General features: G+C 41.3%; 1 protein-coding gene across 1 annotated transcript; it reads right to left on the bottom strand.

Moving 5' to 3' along the window:
- Positions 1–88: 88 nt before the first annotated feature.
- LOC137297263 (uncharacterized) lies at positions 89–14,316 on the bottom strand. The gene is made up of 12 exons (XM_067829278.1): positions 14,263–14,316; positions 8,695–8,840; positions 8,098–8,233; positions 7,520–7,672; positions 7,045–7,195; positions 6,357–6,485; positions 5,637–5,894; positions 4,906–5,053; positions 4,609–4,774; positions 4,037–4,152; positions 2,043–2,754; positions 89–157 (listed from the first exon to the last, which is right to left on the bottom strand). Exons 1-12 carry the CDS (start codon positions 14,314–14,316, stop codon positions 89–91), a joined length of 2,238 nt encoding a protein of 745 aa, XP_067685379.1.
- Positions 14,317–16,271: the final 1,955 nt, after the last annotated feature.

The raw sequence follows: 16,271 nt of genomic DNA, 5'->3' as shown, positions 1-16,271 counted from the left end.
CTGGGTGAACAGAGGCAATATTGAAAGTCACTTGCCTAAGGTGAGACCACATGTATCACGTGCTTCACTGTGGGGCAGGACTGAAGTCCTAGAAACTCTCAGGAGTGAAGCTGTCAAACACGGCCACCCATCCGAGGATTCTCTGAGCTCGACGTTGCTTAAGTGGAGTTCACAGTGCAGTCTGTAGTTCTTTTCAGATGAACCTCTTTCGGTTGAGGGGAGGTGTGATAGCCCTATGGTTAGAGTGTCTGCTCGTCATACTGAAGATCTGGGTTCAGTTTTTCAAATGGATACAGTGTATGAAGCTCATTTTTGGTCTTCCCCACTGTGCTGGAATATTGCTAATTGCGGTGTAAAAACATACTCACGCACTTGATTGAGCGGAGCGCTAACTTTCATCCACTAACAATCGCACAACTTGCAGGCTGAAGTCGCCTCGTTATCAAAGGAAAATGGCGGACGGCTGAAGTTTGATTTTAATTATAATTCTATGATGTACACACTTCTCATTTATTGTAATAATGTCCCGAGTACTTTGGACTCAGGGACGCGAAGATCTTAGAAGGGTCGGTCGGGCGATGTGAACCACGGAAAACAAAAATGTTGGAATGAGAAATATGTAGCCTGCGTGTATGAAAGTTGTCCATGTGAATTTCTAGATATTTTCGTCAGATGCATGTGTACTGTGTTCCATGGTTAGCCATTCTTCAAAACTTAGCAAGTGAAGTGACCAAAGTATCGTGAATAACATAACAGTGAAAAAGAAGCGTGCTTTATTTAACAACTTGAACTGACTGGAACAGTACAACGTTACAGTCACGTTGCATATAGCTGATATGATATGCACATCACTATACTTGACATCCATATTAATAAGCAAATAAAAGGAAACAGTCAATCTGAACTTATCAGGGTAAGGTCGAAGCGAGGGTTATCTCGTCATCTTTAGCACGAAGGGGTTGGAGATACTTATATCTCCTCCTATTGCATCCATGTGTTAAATTTAACACAGAAACATGGCGCGACGAGCTGATGTTTCAAAATAGGATCCAGCCGGTCAAGGTAACCGTATTGTTTCGAACTCGATCACACACGCACGCACGCACACACGCACGCACGCCTGGCTGACGTATCAGAGTATCCGAATTCTCAAAGTAATTCCAAATATCAGTTGCAATTGTTAAATCCATTGTTAATGGACATCTTAATATGTCCAAGGTATCTGCAAGATGGGTACCTAGAAACTTCAGAGGTCGAGATCGCCATCAGAGAAATGAATGTTGTCGAGGGCTCATTGATCTCAATACTGGTGATGAAGCCGGATTTCCTTCTCGTCTAGTGACAGATGATGATACACGGATTCACCAGTGGGACCTAGAAGCTAAATTGGAATCCATACAATGGAAGCACCCCTTTTCTCCGCCTCAGAAATAAGTTTCGCACCCAACCATCGGCCGGCAAATGTAATGACCACCATATTCTGGGATGCAAGAGAAATATAACTGATAGGTTATGCATCACCAAACCTACAACCACTGACCATTGTTATGCAAATTAAAGAACAATTTGCAAAAATCCAGAAACGCCATGGGATGTTAACAAGTGGTGTTCAACATTTGCATGACGACTTTCGGGTTCACAAGTTGAGAACTGCCCAGGCCGCAGTGCTTGAACATGGATGCGAACAGTTAAATCACCCACCCTACAGCCAAGATTTGGCACCCAGTGACTATTTCCTGTTCTAGGAAATGCGATGACAAGGACAATGGCTGCCACAATGGCATGGCTACAGGGCCAATCCGCGAATTTCTATAAGAGGGGTATTAAAAGCTTACAAGTGTATTGAGACAGATGGAGGTTATATTGAAAACATAAGCGCACACATTTTTCAGCAACTTGGTATTACATTGAAATACTTTGAACACCCCTTGTTGCAGTGAAATTTGTAGGAGTGTATTACTCAAAATGACGAGGTCTCCACACATCAATTTCATTTCGTAGTTCGTGGACCAGCTCATTGTCCAGGGCACGTAAAACTCTACCGTCTTGTTCACAACTACAAGATGAACATAAGGTTTTTCCTCTGCGATTTCCTCAACGTTATTGTCATCAGCGACAGTGCCCTCTGTGTTCTCTTCCTCACAACGATCGAACTGTTCATAGTTGCTTGTTTGAGTCAAAGCATATACAGAGACGCGTGGGAGCAGGTCAAGGGGCGTATCGGTATGTGACGTGACATTACGGCGAGCTTCAAAGTCCCATTGACGTGCGCTGTCATCCAGGGCCTTGTTGGCACCCTGGAGTCTTCCACTGTCAAGGGTCACATCTCCAGATGATTCGTTGATGCCTAGTGTGTCACCATAGTGTGTTTTAGATGGTGACTCGTCACCATGACGTGCGCTGTCATCCTGGGACACGGTGCCACCCTGACGACGCGCTGGTTGGTGTGTCATAGTTCCAGTACCGACATGGACGTGTGACACGTCGTCACATCTTGTGTCAGGTGGTGCCTCGTCACCATGACGACGCACTTGCTGGACTACCACAACTCCAGTATCAACTTGGATATGTGACGTTTGATCACTGTTTGAGTCGACTGATCCTTCCTCTACGTCATGGATGGGGAGACAAGTGCTGCTGTCTGCAGATACACTTGCATGATGGAGATTCCCTGTGTTTGTAAGGGGTCTGTTTGGGTTCTTCTTGCATGACACAGCCGTGACAACAGTCCTGAGTCGACTTTCCCTCGTGCCTCTTGAAATACAAAAGTATATCAGTTGTTCACATGGGTGCACAATTCTAGTATCTTACTTGTCAGCTTCTAAATTGTTCATGGTTATTGGTCTCCATAACATGGCTATACTGAACCTTCACCTATACTGACGGGCAAAAGAAACTTTCCCTTTAAAAAAATGCACTCTGAAATAATCTCTGAACGTTTTTAAACGTATATAGTGGAAATGATGGTGGCACACCAGGCAGTGTGTTCCTGGCAGACGACTGTTCACAACGCACTCTGGTTAAGGTTTGAGTCAGAAATTTGAAAATCGCGTGCATTGCGGGTTCATCAAAGCTCACGTGCAAAATGGGTATAAATACGGTGGCAGACGACGGAAGGACATACGACGCAACAGAAAAACACAAAAGACATGCCGCGGTTATCACCAGCACAACGCCAGAGAGCTATGGGTATGCTGCAGATGGGAGTCACAACAGGCCAGGTAGTACGAACGTTTGGCCGCTATGTAGTCACAGTCGGGAACCTCCGCCAGCGGTATCAGCAGACTAGTCAGACGTCAGACAGGCTCCGGTCAGGAAGACCACGGGTAACAACGGCGCAGGAAGGCCGGCACCTGAGATGTTTGCACGTGCGAAATCGCTTCCTGCCGGTGACGTCAACAGCGGCAACGGCATTAGGTCACCCCTGAGGCAACGACTACGTGGCAGTGGTATCAGGGCCTATCGACCATACAGGGGAACACTGCTGACGGCTAGACATCGCCAGTTGCTACTACCTTGGGCCAATCAAGTTCGACGCTGGCAGTTACGTGACTGGCGGAGGGTATTGTTTTCCAACGAAAGCAGATTCTGTTTGTCAAGGGGCGATGGAAGAGTGAGAGTGTACAGAAGGAGGGGTGAACATACAGCTCGATGTTGCATACAGGAGGTGGAGGCATAAGCAACACACAGAAAGTTTTTTTTGCCCGTCAGTTTATAATGGCGCCTTGCATGTTTTCATATGTATAAGCAAATGTTATCAAGGTTATAAAAATTTTGCATAGCTTTCACAGGTTACATTTGTTCATATTAATGTGTCTATCTTTATTGATAGTTATTACAATCTACACACCTTTAGCTAAAACAGACCCAGTTCAAATGGTCGGGTCATAAATATGTGTTGATGGACAATATAAATTCTGACAACGGTTTCTAAGACTGATCAGAAAGCCTTGTTTTTCAGGCTTCCTGTTGGCAATGACACCTGACCTCATACTATGAAGCATGTTAGTTTATGGTTATTTCAAATAATGCTTACGATCTTCTTCTCCGGACACAGAAAGCCACCAGAAGCAGTACACTCATCAGGACTAGTCCTGCAGCAGGTAGTATGACCGAGACGTATTGGTTTGTGTCCCACCTGTCATGTGTACTCTGAAACATAGCCACATTGACCTACTCTGATCTCAGTTCATCTGGTCAAAGAATGTTTTAACATACATACGTGAGAGTAAGATTGCTGGCGCCTTTAATGGTTAATTTGACAAGAATTAGCTCCGGGACAACGTTCATCATAACCATATTGACCTGTACCAATCTAAACTGATCCTGTTTACCACACATACGTCATGACAGTTCCAAATGCGACATTAGCACAGTTACGTGATGATCCCGGAAAAGAAATAGTTCAATGGAACATTTACTAAAATCAGTGGAATGTCGGATCTAGACTCGTGATCTGCAGACCGGCGTCATTTACTTGGAATAGTGCTCAGTGAACACAAATATGTAACATTCCCATTTTTTCACATCAGCTACGGAAGCAAACAATGGCATACGTTGTCACATAAACAGTAACATGCTATTGGTAACAATCACTATGGGCGTCACCTTCACTTTCAACTCCTCTTCTTTTCTGGGAGGGTACAACGGAAGAGGCAGATATTCGTTGATAATTTCATCAGGGTTGGATTCGAAGATTCTAGCTAACGAAGAATTCTCCAGAAATGACCCGTTTTCCGTAGCAGTGTATAGTTTTACAAACGTTGTAGTGTAACTGAAAGGCACATAATACACAAAGTTAGTGATGATTTTGACCTCAACTTCAGGACAGAACACTTAAATATCAATATCATTGTAAGCCTATCTTTCCGTGTACTCTTCAACATCATTCTACCTGTGACTTACTTGCTTTCTCCCTGTATGTTTGTTGTTAACTTGACATCCACCCTTCCTGGAATTTTCCCGAGTTCGGTGATGAGTCTGTTCAAGCCATCAGCCAGGCCACCTCTATTTGTATCATCGATCTCACCCAGGAGCGTGATATTGACAACATCTGAGTACAAACAACATGAAGATTTCTTAAAATACACATATAACAAATCACGCGTTGACACGGGTGAAATGAAACTTCACAATGTATGTACAGATCAGCCTGTCAAATGAGATGTGTTCGAGTTCAACATATCAAACATATCACTGTCAAACAAAAAGCATACTAACTAGAACTAACATGACATCACGGCCCATCTGTTTTCTCCTCAACGAAAACCAAACACAGGTCACCTTCGTGTTGCCATGTGAGGTCATCAGAAGTTCATTTATTGAATAGTGTAACCTCAATTCTGGTGACAGTTAGTGGCAAAGTGATTGAGGCTCTCGTATAATATCGGTTTGCTCTTGACATCGATAGACAGTAACCTCCCTTGGAGGTTGTAACCTCTCAGTCCAGATGTCCAAGTTTGACAAAATACACTGGACATCCGTGATTGCTGACACATCTTAATAATGGTATCATATATTCAATTTGTTGTTACCAGGTATGTTTCACTAATTGCTCTGCATTGTATTAATGTAAACGTCATTGTATGTCGTTCAATACAATTACTTGGATGTATAGAAGACACTATTTCACTTACCAACACTTTGGCTGCATCTATCTCCTACCCATGCAAAATCACAGTCACACTTGAACCGAGCTGCCGTCAAGAGATCCGGTGTACATTGGCCCATGTTACAAGGGGAACTGTCACAAAAATTAACCTTATCTGCGCATGTCTCCCCAGTCCACTCAGCTGGACATGCGCACTTGAAGTCCGATTCGTTTCTGTCACATGTCCCTCCGTTCAAACATGGCCCCAGTGCACATTGGTTGGTGATGTTTTCACACAGTTTTCCTTTACAAATTTTAGGTATTAAGATGCAAATAAACAAGTATCAATGAACAGATGTGTTTACACAACTTAAACCTTACAGACCTTTTGCCCTTAACAGTTTTAACCCTTCTACCGAGGTGGAGTTGCAACCGATTTTTAAGCAGAACCACAATACGATTGCTACACGCTTTTATGGGTTCATAAAGTGCATCTGTGTGCAGGCATGTTGGTAAATATATTTTCACAAACTGTGGATGCGCTTAAAATATTTGAATATGTACATAAATAATTCGGCGAATACAGTTTGTACGTATGAGACAAATGATACATGTGGCAACACTTAGTTACAATGTCATAATATGTATTCTCTGCCATACAAGGGATGTGTATGATTAATTAACAGCCATACTAGCAAGTGCGAAATGTATTCCTTGTCTTTTTAATGAATCGTCAGTGCAATGACAACAGACACAGTCTACTTACCTTTCATCCCCGCCACACAAGTGCACTCGTAACTTCCTTGTGTATTTATACAAGTACCTCCATGTTGACAAATGTGGTCATCTTCTGTGCATTCATCGATGTCCTGATTGCAGTTGTCTCCCTTCCAACCTGCAATTGTATTATTGAAATTAATTGAAATTAATGCAGTAAACAGCAAAATGTTTCACTGAAATGTTGTCATTCCAGACCGATAGTTCCTTTATCCCACTGGATGGTCACTGCCAGATGAATGTCTACATATGAAAATGGGTATCATTCTTAAAAGGGATTCAATAACAACGTATTAAATAGTTAAGTTTGGACAACTCGGTTCTATGTTCTTTGCCAACACTTTAAAGGGGAATGATACAAGAAACACAAGACATTTTGTCTATTCTACAGTAAAATTGTTTTTCAGGGCACTTGTATTTCTGTCCAATTTCTAACAACTCAAACTTTGGTAAGTTCAAAATATCTTTTCATTTGGTCTTTCTCCAAACGTCTCAAAGATCTAAATAACAGTTCACATCAACGCTCACACCAGCTTTCTGAGCAAATTAACCAGAAGATTTAATTCATCCATTCTTGGAATCAATTAAAACATATCGTTTCATTTTCTCTTACTTCCAACTTCTCAGAGATCTAAATAACACTTCATATCAATGCTCACATCAGTTTCTGAGCAAACCTTCAAAGCACATTTTAGCTCCTGTGTGTAGGTCACACGTGTAGTGACTGTGGTCAGGTGTGGCCTTGCAGTGTCTCTCACACGCTGACCCATACCAGTCCCGGTCACAGTAGGCACGGACAGCAATCTTTAACCTGGAAAATAAGTCACTCTGCATATTTCACTTAAGACTAACGGGATTGGGTAGTCAGACTTGCTGACCTCGTTGACAAGTGTCATCGTATCGTATCGTAACTTCATGGCAGAGATATTGCTGGGTGCGGCGTTACACAACAAACAAACCAAATGAAAACATTTTGCACACTGTGTACCTTTATCAAGCAAGTAGTACATGTAAACCTTGAATGCTGGTTGTTATGTTTACGTGCATCAGTCAAAATGGCATTATGTTGATGCGGGACTGATTATCATTCGCAACAAATGAAAGTTTTAACGTTCGTTTTGCAAAATCCAGATTTATTTGAGTCTGACTCACTTCGTCCTTCCCCCCCAAAGTGCATGGGGTGTACACAGCTGTTTGTTCTGTAGCAGCGGCCTGGATGTTGATCAGCTGATACAGTGTGTCCATGTGGTCATCACTGCATGCGTCATCATGGTCATACACGTGCACCGTTATTTCTATCGAGGACTGAATAAAAGAAAATACATACCATCTGTTTAGTTTACGTTGATTAAGTGTAGCTGAATCAATTAAAGTATACACATTTAGATATATTTTCTATTTGATCGTTGTCAACATCGACGTTTTTAACAAATATAATGGTCCCGAAACGCTGCGTGGAAAGAATAAAGAAGCTTAGTCCATAAAAGATCTTGGTCATCTACAGCAACTTCTAAATGCCGCTAACAGACATTATGGGAGTTATTGCTTGTGAACAATCAAAACCGGGACAACACGAGCCAGACGTCGATGCCCCGAGTTGCAATCAGGCTGCAACTGGTCCGTGATCATGCAGACCCTTAGCTATCAGGGCGGTTTAGGCTTTGGCGACATATGGCGGTATCTGATATGTAACCTTCTGTTTGAAATAAAGATTCAGATAACAGCCTTACCGGTAGTGCATTGTCCACTGGTATGATGAAAGGATTTGGTGTTCCTTGAATGCGGCCTCCAAAGTGGACTGTGTTATGGTTGTCTATATAGTTTGTGGTCCTCTTGTAAATGGAACATGGCTGTTTTCTGTCAGGGCTGGAACAACATTGGCATATAATATTATAACATCAAACCTGCAGGTAACAAAGCCACACACGGAAAACACAATGTCCCCATGCATATGTTGCCAAAATGACGTAAAAAGCAGTGAGGTGTTGAAGGCCTGAATTCATTCTTTTCATAAATAGCTTCATATGTGCACACCAAATGACACACTACAGGTTCCGAAGACAGAAATACGTGCCAAGCACAATAAAGGCGATTATAAGTCATGAATAACTTTGACATATCTATATTGCTAATACGAGGTTATACTGCAAATCATTTTCACAGAAGGATTGAGAAGGCCGCATGAAATTAACCTTTATTTATAATTACCAAACAGGGGCGTAAGTCATTTATTTAAACGAGATACCACAGCCAACGAATACAAAACGTCGGGAACTGAACATTTTTGCTTTGTGTGTTTTCTCAATAAACGTTTTAATAATACCTACTCAGCAATGCACAGGTAAAACTTTGGATCACACTGATCAAGGCACCCCCATCGAAGATTACTGTCACAACAGTCTCCATTGCTTTCCTTGCCATCCGACTGGTAACTGATGAATCGAATGTCCAGTTTACCGTCAGTCTTCACCTGCTGTAAATCATGAAGACAGACTCAGACAAACAGTAGTTGAGAGCCGTTTCACTCTATACTCAACAATGGTCCGGCCATATAGCATTAGCTTGTGAATAATTGGACCACAGATACCAGAGACAGACATGAGCGATAAACATAACATATATAATCACACACTCATAATCAAGCTTACTTTTGATAATGACCTAGTCCCCACCATTTTATGTCATCAGAAATTCAGTTTCTTTACGACTAGCCTTAGTTTACTAAAATTTTAATAAAGCGGTAATCGTGTGCAGCATAGGTGGACATAGGTGCCGCAAATATATCATATGCCTTTTGTTACAAAGATATGCTCTCAGATATGAGACGGAAACGTTTTCTTCTTTAAAGGAACACTTTAGAGAGTGTTTCACTTCATAATGATAACGTAGCAGTCCCGGTTTCCACTTCCTGACAGTTTTAACCTTTTACCAGTTGATGGCAATTACAGTGCATTAAGGACTACTTCTGACGCGGTCTCGGGACAGTAGACTGGCGTACATTTCACGTCTTCTGCTTTTGATACATTTGTGGAAAGCGTGTTTGGTAACCTTGTTGAAGAAACCCGTGACTGTCGTGTTGAGATGAATAAAGTTAAGATAGATGATCTGCATCCTTTCAGACATTCATGCTCATGTCACCATCATCAAAATTTTTATTACGTGTGAAAGCCACAGTCCAATATATATGTTGGTATACATATTCTAAACAGGTATGAACTAGTAAACCAAACGAGGGAGCAATTCCTCGAAATTTTAGAATTTGCCTGTCTACCTGTGTAGTTTATCTTACACTCCCAGTGAAAAAACATCAGTAACATATATACATGTGCATATAGTTGTTGAGAATTTTAATTCCTGTTTCTATTTTTGTAACGTTTCTTCTACTCTGTATGCATAGTGGATAAAATGATCTACATTGTCTTCAGTTTTGTTTGTTTTGTTTAAGGATATTCCTAAACGATACCATATGAACTTACAAATTCTTAGGCAAAAATCTACCCCGAAGTTCTTTTTAAGCTTGGCATTTCAACATTAAAGGGCATTCATCTCCTGAATCTACTTTACATACAGGACAATTTCTTTGAGATACAGACCCGTGAAGGTCCGGGAAAGAATAGGCTTTCGCAACCCATGCCTGCCATAAAAGGCGACTATGCTTGTCGTAAGAGGTGACTAATAGGATCGTGTTGTCAACCTCGCTAAGGTTGACACATGTCATTACTTCCCAGTTGCACAGATCCATAAACTCTGAGTCCGGAAAGACTCAAGAAGGCTGCTTTATTATATATATTTATTAGATTTATTATTTCACATATATAAAGTCACCATTTCAAGATCTCTCTCGTATATCTGCCAAGATCTTTTGAAAGATATGAAATGGTTTTCGACTTGTGCTCCGGAAACGAAGTCAGCAACGTGTTCATGGAACCGAGAAAATAATATATATATGCACTCCATATTTACCACAATTTGTGATTTCTCCCGAAAGTGCATTTATAAACAATGAGAATAATACTGGACTCAACATACAGTTACTGCCCGTAAGCCAAATTACAAATTAAAACGTTCCGTTATCGCTGATTAGGTCAGATGATTTCACTGTTCTATATAATTCTCATCAGAGCTTGCACCATTCTACCGTTTACGATGTATGGTGAGAGCAATTTCCTGAGCTTACCTCTATTTACAAAATCAAAAGTTTTTGGGGTTTGTTCTTATTCTAAACAAGAGTCATCAAAAGATGACATACCCCCCGGCTCCCACATATTTGAAAGGACAAAGCATCCGACAGTTACGTATTGTGTTTTTAGACCAAATCTGAATTGTTTCCATGGAAGTCATGACAAATATAAATGCCATACATCTGTGATAAGAAAAAGTCACCATTTCAAGATCTCTCTCGTATATCTGCCAAGATCTTTTGAAAGATATGAAATGGTTTTCGACTTGTGCTCCGGAAACGAAGTCAGCAACGTGTTCATGGAACCGAGAAAATAATACATCATAAAAACCTGTAAATAGTAAAAGGTACCACTTTGGGGTCTGCCACACATATCTACCAAGTAACACTGACAGATATTAAGAAGTTTTTAAGTTCTGCTCCGGAAACACACCTCTCACTTTTGAGACCATGTACAAAACGTTTCCATGGAAAGCGAGATTCTAAGAAATCACAAAAACCTGTAAGTAGCAAAAGGCACCACTTTAGGTTCCGATTTATATATCTACCAAGTTTTGCAGAAATATATTCAATAAATTTTAATTTAAGTCCGAAGCATTTCCATTTAAACTGAGGCAAAAATACATCACAAAAACCTGTAAATAGCAAAAAGCACCACTTATGTCTACCATGTTTTGCAGAAAAATATTGAACTGTTTTTGAGTTCTTCTCTGGAAACGAAGCCCATCAGGCGTCGACTATATCCCACCTAATTACATGCTGGTGGTGGGTGGGTGGGTGGGTGGGGGTGGGGGGTGGGGGGTGATAATAATCACCAATTAAGGCAACTAATATTTTCCACAAATAGCATTTCCAATGTTGTTAGTCTGTTACTCTTTCACTTAAAACACAAGTATATATTTTCCCGTGTAATCTAGATAAAGTTATTATTGACATACACTCACCTCACCCCCTATCGTTTGTACACGATAATTGCTGTTCTCCATATTTGTGGGAAACAACCGTTTATGAATATTTTAATGCCAGTAAAACAAAGCGTTAGTTTAGATTTGCTTGTTTATATCTGATTTGGTCATCCAACTAGTCCATGGAGTTATCTAGTCACTGGGCCATTTTTGGAGATGTATTACATGCCTACCTTGATTGTCAACAACCAGAGAAGTACGGTCACACACAAACGTCTTTCCCTTCTTTTCATCTTCTAGTTGGTATCGCCTACACTTGTGTCCAAACTGGCTGATGCACATCAGGTGGCAATGCAAATGCTTTGTTTAACTTAATGCTTTGGTTTACCCAATGGTTGTAACCGTCCTATTACCTCAAGAGGCACAAAGCGATAGAACAGTTTCGTTTTTCGTTTCTAATTTCAGTGCTGCGGAAATAAAATGAAATCACGTATCATGTTGTGAATAATCAGCTTCGTTTATGTAGTTTTAACGTCATTGAATGATGGGTCATGAATACTTTTGGGTCATGAATACGGAAGATATTAACGTGTCCCTTTGTAATTGCAGAACAGCAGTTGGTGAAGTTTGACAAAGCTGTTTAACATTAATAAATGTTATGGAAACTATTGAATACGGAATACTGGTAATGTTCCCCCCTCATCTAAAGGGCAGGGGTGCAGTGAGTGAATGAGTTTAGTGTTATGCCGCTTTTAGCAAATATCCCATTAATATCAGTGTGAGAGACACCAGAAATGATCTCCACATTTGATGTCCGTTTAGAGAAGCAAACACCTTAACAACTAGGCTACCCCGCCGCCCGATAGGGGTTCAGGAAATGAGTGTTAAAGTATTGTCTTAATGAAGCGCTCCATGAAAACGTATTGGATGTTTTGTTTTGATGTGAAACTACACCAATGTGTCCAAAGAAAATACATGAGGCAAGAACGTTTCAAAACACATGAAGCTTTGCAAACACGACACTGTCAATAACACATCATGAGACGTCAGACAGCAAAGGGAACACATGTGAACATGTGAACACTGAGGAGGTATCAGTGTTGATCAATCGACGTTTGCAACGTGTCATCAGCAGAGTGTTGACCTGATACCGCAAACACATAACGTTGAAGATCAAGTACCCTCTGGACGTAACTCTCGATCCACACAGATTAGTCTGAAAGATGGCTCGAGAGAATCTTTACAAAATGCTCCTCACCACTCGCAAGCGATGACAGTTGCTGGAGTACATCACTGCATTTCAACAATATGCTCGGGTCATACTACAACTCATATCGTGTCATTGGAATCAGAGGCATCGATGGTATGGTAAATGTCACTACTGTCAAAGACCGAGCAATGATTCTTCTCAGAAATCGAGGTCTACTCTCGATTTCCTTGACCGAATGAATCGAGGCCAATTACGTCTTTCTGAACGTAATCTGGAAATCAACGTCGTACAGTATCATCGTGTTGGGGTAATGGTACAGGTTGGTGTAACGTCGACTGATCAAACCGTGCTCCACATTGTAATTAGGTAAATATTATCAAAGCAAAATCATTGCACCACCTGTGGTAAGACTTTGACAAGCACAAAAATGTTTTATCTTCAAACTAAGAACATGGCCATAATTGTGGCATAATCTTCCAAAAGTAAAGTATCTATTTCATGCCATTAGGGTGGTGGCATAACCTTGTGGTTAAGGCGTTTGCTCGTCATGCTGAAAATCCGGGTTTGAACCCTACATTATGGGCGCTTATTGTGTACAGCAGAGACTTTTGTCAGTCGTTAACACATTCAGCAAACGTCACTTAAATCTATCAACTATTGATCCCAAATTTGAATATTACAGAAAAAGGGAAACTAAAAGAGGTTGCAAAGCAGGAAAGAAATCAAAAGATGAAATTCAGTGAAACTGTCTTACCACCATTTGTGACTTATCGCCATTTTTGCTTAACTCTCAATCTTTGAGAAACAGGGCTCTCATCTTGAATAACTTTACAGTTCAAAATAACCCGGACTTGGTTGATTTCACTGAAACATGGCTAACTGATAATGTGGCCTCAGTCATTGCCGAATCAGTCTCCACATATTTTGATTTTGTCAATCCAAATAGGACTTGCAGAAGAGGCGGTTGAAAGGTTGAACTCTTTTGAACACATGTATGCATCTTATGAGATAAGGACTTTCTAGCTGAATTCTCAGATTTAATAGCGCGGATTATCGAAAGCTTGTAATACTGGGTCTAGATATTTCAATATCCATGTTGATTCACTCTCTGACTCCATTTCAAAATTGTTCTATGATGTCTTGAACAGTTTTATCCTCAAACAACTGGTTCAGTAATCACCCATAAATCTGGTCACATCGTGGATTGGGTTTTCACCAAAGAAGACTATGGGTTAATGAACAGTGTGACAGTTGCTGATGATCACTTTGTTATTAAATGAATTTTTGATCTGAGTAAGCCAAAGCCACTGTGCAAGGTTCTCATATCGAAAGACTAAAAACATTAACATTGATGATTTTGCATTTGATATTAACACCTTGGACGTGGATGACCTAGTTTCTGATGCAACAGACGTGAATTGAGCAAGCCCTCAACCCGAAACAATTCAGCAGATTCTTGGCAGTCACGCACCTCTGAAAATTTCATCGTCAAATGCATTGTAATGATCACAATGGTGTGAACAGTGAAGGACGTTCGGCAAAGCAGGCATTCGTCTCGAAAAACATTAAGAACAGTAAAAACAATCTACGGCAACTGTACCTTCTCCTCGGTAACCTCCTCAAGCGAAGGTATAACTAGTGTATTCCTGTACATAGTGATCTGAAGAATTTAGCGGAGGAGTTTCTGAAATTCTTCAGCAAAATTGAAGACATTTACAATGCTTTGCAAAGCAGACAGGAACTGTGCATCATGGTCTTTGCTGAGGTTCCTTTCTCCGGGCAATCACTCACAACATTTTTCTCCGTTGTCATGAAGTACCAAGTGTCTACCAACAAGCTGTCATCACACCGCTGCTGAAGAAACCAATACTTGATGCAGAAACTAGGCCAATGTCAAATTTGTCCTTCCTGCCTAAGTGGCTCTAGAAGATAGTTGCAAACAGAACTGTGGATCACAGTTCCTACCAATCGCCGTACAGGTCAAAGCACGTCACCAGAGTCAGATGACTCCCCATGTTCTTTTGGATCTCTCCAGTGCTTTTGATGCTCTTGATCATCAAATGCCACTGCAGTGTTCGAAGGTCAGAGTCGGTGTTGATTGAACTGTCTCTGACGGGATACGTTCTCACCTACTCTGTCTCTCTACTGTACCACCACTCCACCTTGGGGCTCCCCAAGGACCTGTACATTCTTCCCATAGGTGACATTGCACTCACGTAAATGTCATCTCTATGCTGATGACAATCAGCTATATCTGTCATCCCAGTCTAGCCTTGCTAAATGTTGTGCACTGAGGATACAGCAATTTGTTGCTGAAATAAGAGACTGGACGACCTTGAACTTTCTGAAATTGACACCAAACCTGAGTTCTGGACATTTGATCCAGGCATCAACTCTCTAAAGTCTGTGAAAATTTCTCTCTTAAAATTAGGGAAGATGTTATCACACAGTCTGACTCCTCAAGAAATCTTGGTGTCATCTTTCAATCAACAATGTCGTTAGGAAATCAAATCAAATCGCTAAGTATCTACCACATCTTCAGTATTAGCACGGTCCGAAACCTATTAGACCTCACCACCACCCAGCTTCTATTCAGAAATCAGCTGCCCGCATTGTTGCCTGTGGACCATGCTATCAAACTGTCACTCTCCAAATTCTTCACTGTCTTCCTGAATCAAGCACAATTCACTACAAACTTTTTCTTCCTACACACAGCTGCATCTGTAAAAACACGTTTTCTCATTATCTCAAAAGCCTTGTTCATCCCCATGTTCCAAGCCGATCACTCCACTCGTCAACCTCCCTACAGCTTACACAGCTTCACGTCCAAACAGTAAAGGGACCAAGAACGTTCTCAGATGCAGCCCCTCATCTCTGGAACATGTTACCACTCGCCCTAAATGAAATTATAGAATCTGCTGATGCTTCCAGAACTGCCCTACAACTCTTTTTTTAAACTCTTCGTTCCATAGACATTGTCTACAATCTTTTCTCTTTTGAGCACCATTGAGCAATACCATTTAGAAATAAGCACTCTATGAATCAGTTATTATTATCTATGTTTTATATAATAAAGATAGAAATGCAGCAGAGAGGGTTCGGGTGATCCTGACACAATCAGGCTTTTAAGGCTCGTCATCAGCTCAGGGCCCTCGACCCCTCTGCACACAGCGCAGACAGCAAATGAACTTCTCCCAGGAAACTCTTGCTTAGTCAAACCCAGCAAGAACTTTCCAGAGGATATGAAGGCTCCTCGACACTGCAGCCTTACTTCATTACCCAGATTGTCAGAAGAGCTGTGGTCCCAGTGGAGAAACCGGGCACTCTCCTGAGCTGTACCAAGAGTTCAGGAGGTACCAAACAGAGGGTACCGAGAACAATAAGGCGTCTGACGACAGTGTACTTTAAGAATTACATTCTGGCGATTGTGAGTGGGAAGTGACTGGTCCTGAGCAGCAACAAAGAAGACCAACTGACTTCATCCCGGCAAAGCAGTCGGTTGAATTGCTATTCTGTTCATGAGGCACGAGGTTTGTAAAACACCCTGGGAATAATCTGTACTGAGTATTCTGATAGGCGGAAGTTTTGGGGATCAATCAGGTATCCATT

This window comes from Haliotis asinina, chromosome 9 (genome assembly GCF_037392515.1).
Source record: "Haliotis asinina isolate JCU_RB_2024 chromosome 9, JCU_Hal_asi_v2, whole genome shotgun sequence".
NCBI classification, from domain to species: Eukaryota; Metazoa; Mollusca; class Gastropoda; order Lepetellida; family Haliotidae; genus Haliotis; species Haliotis asinina.
This window is presented reverse-complemented; position numbering and strand designations above follow the sequence as displayed.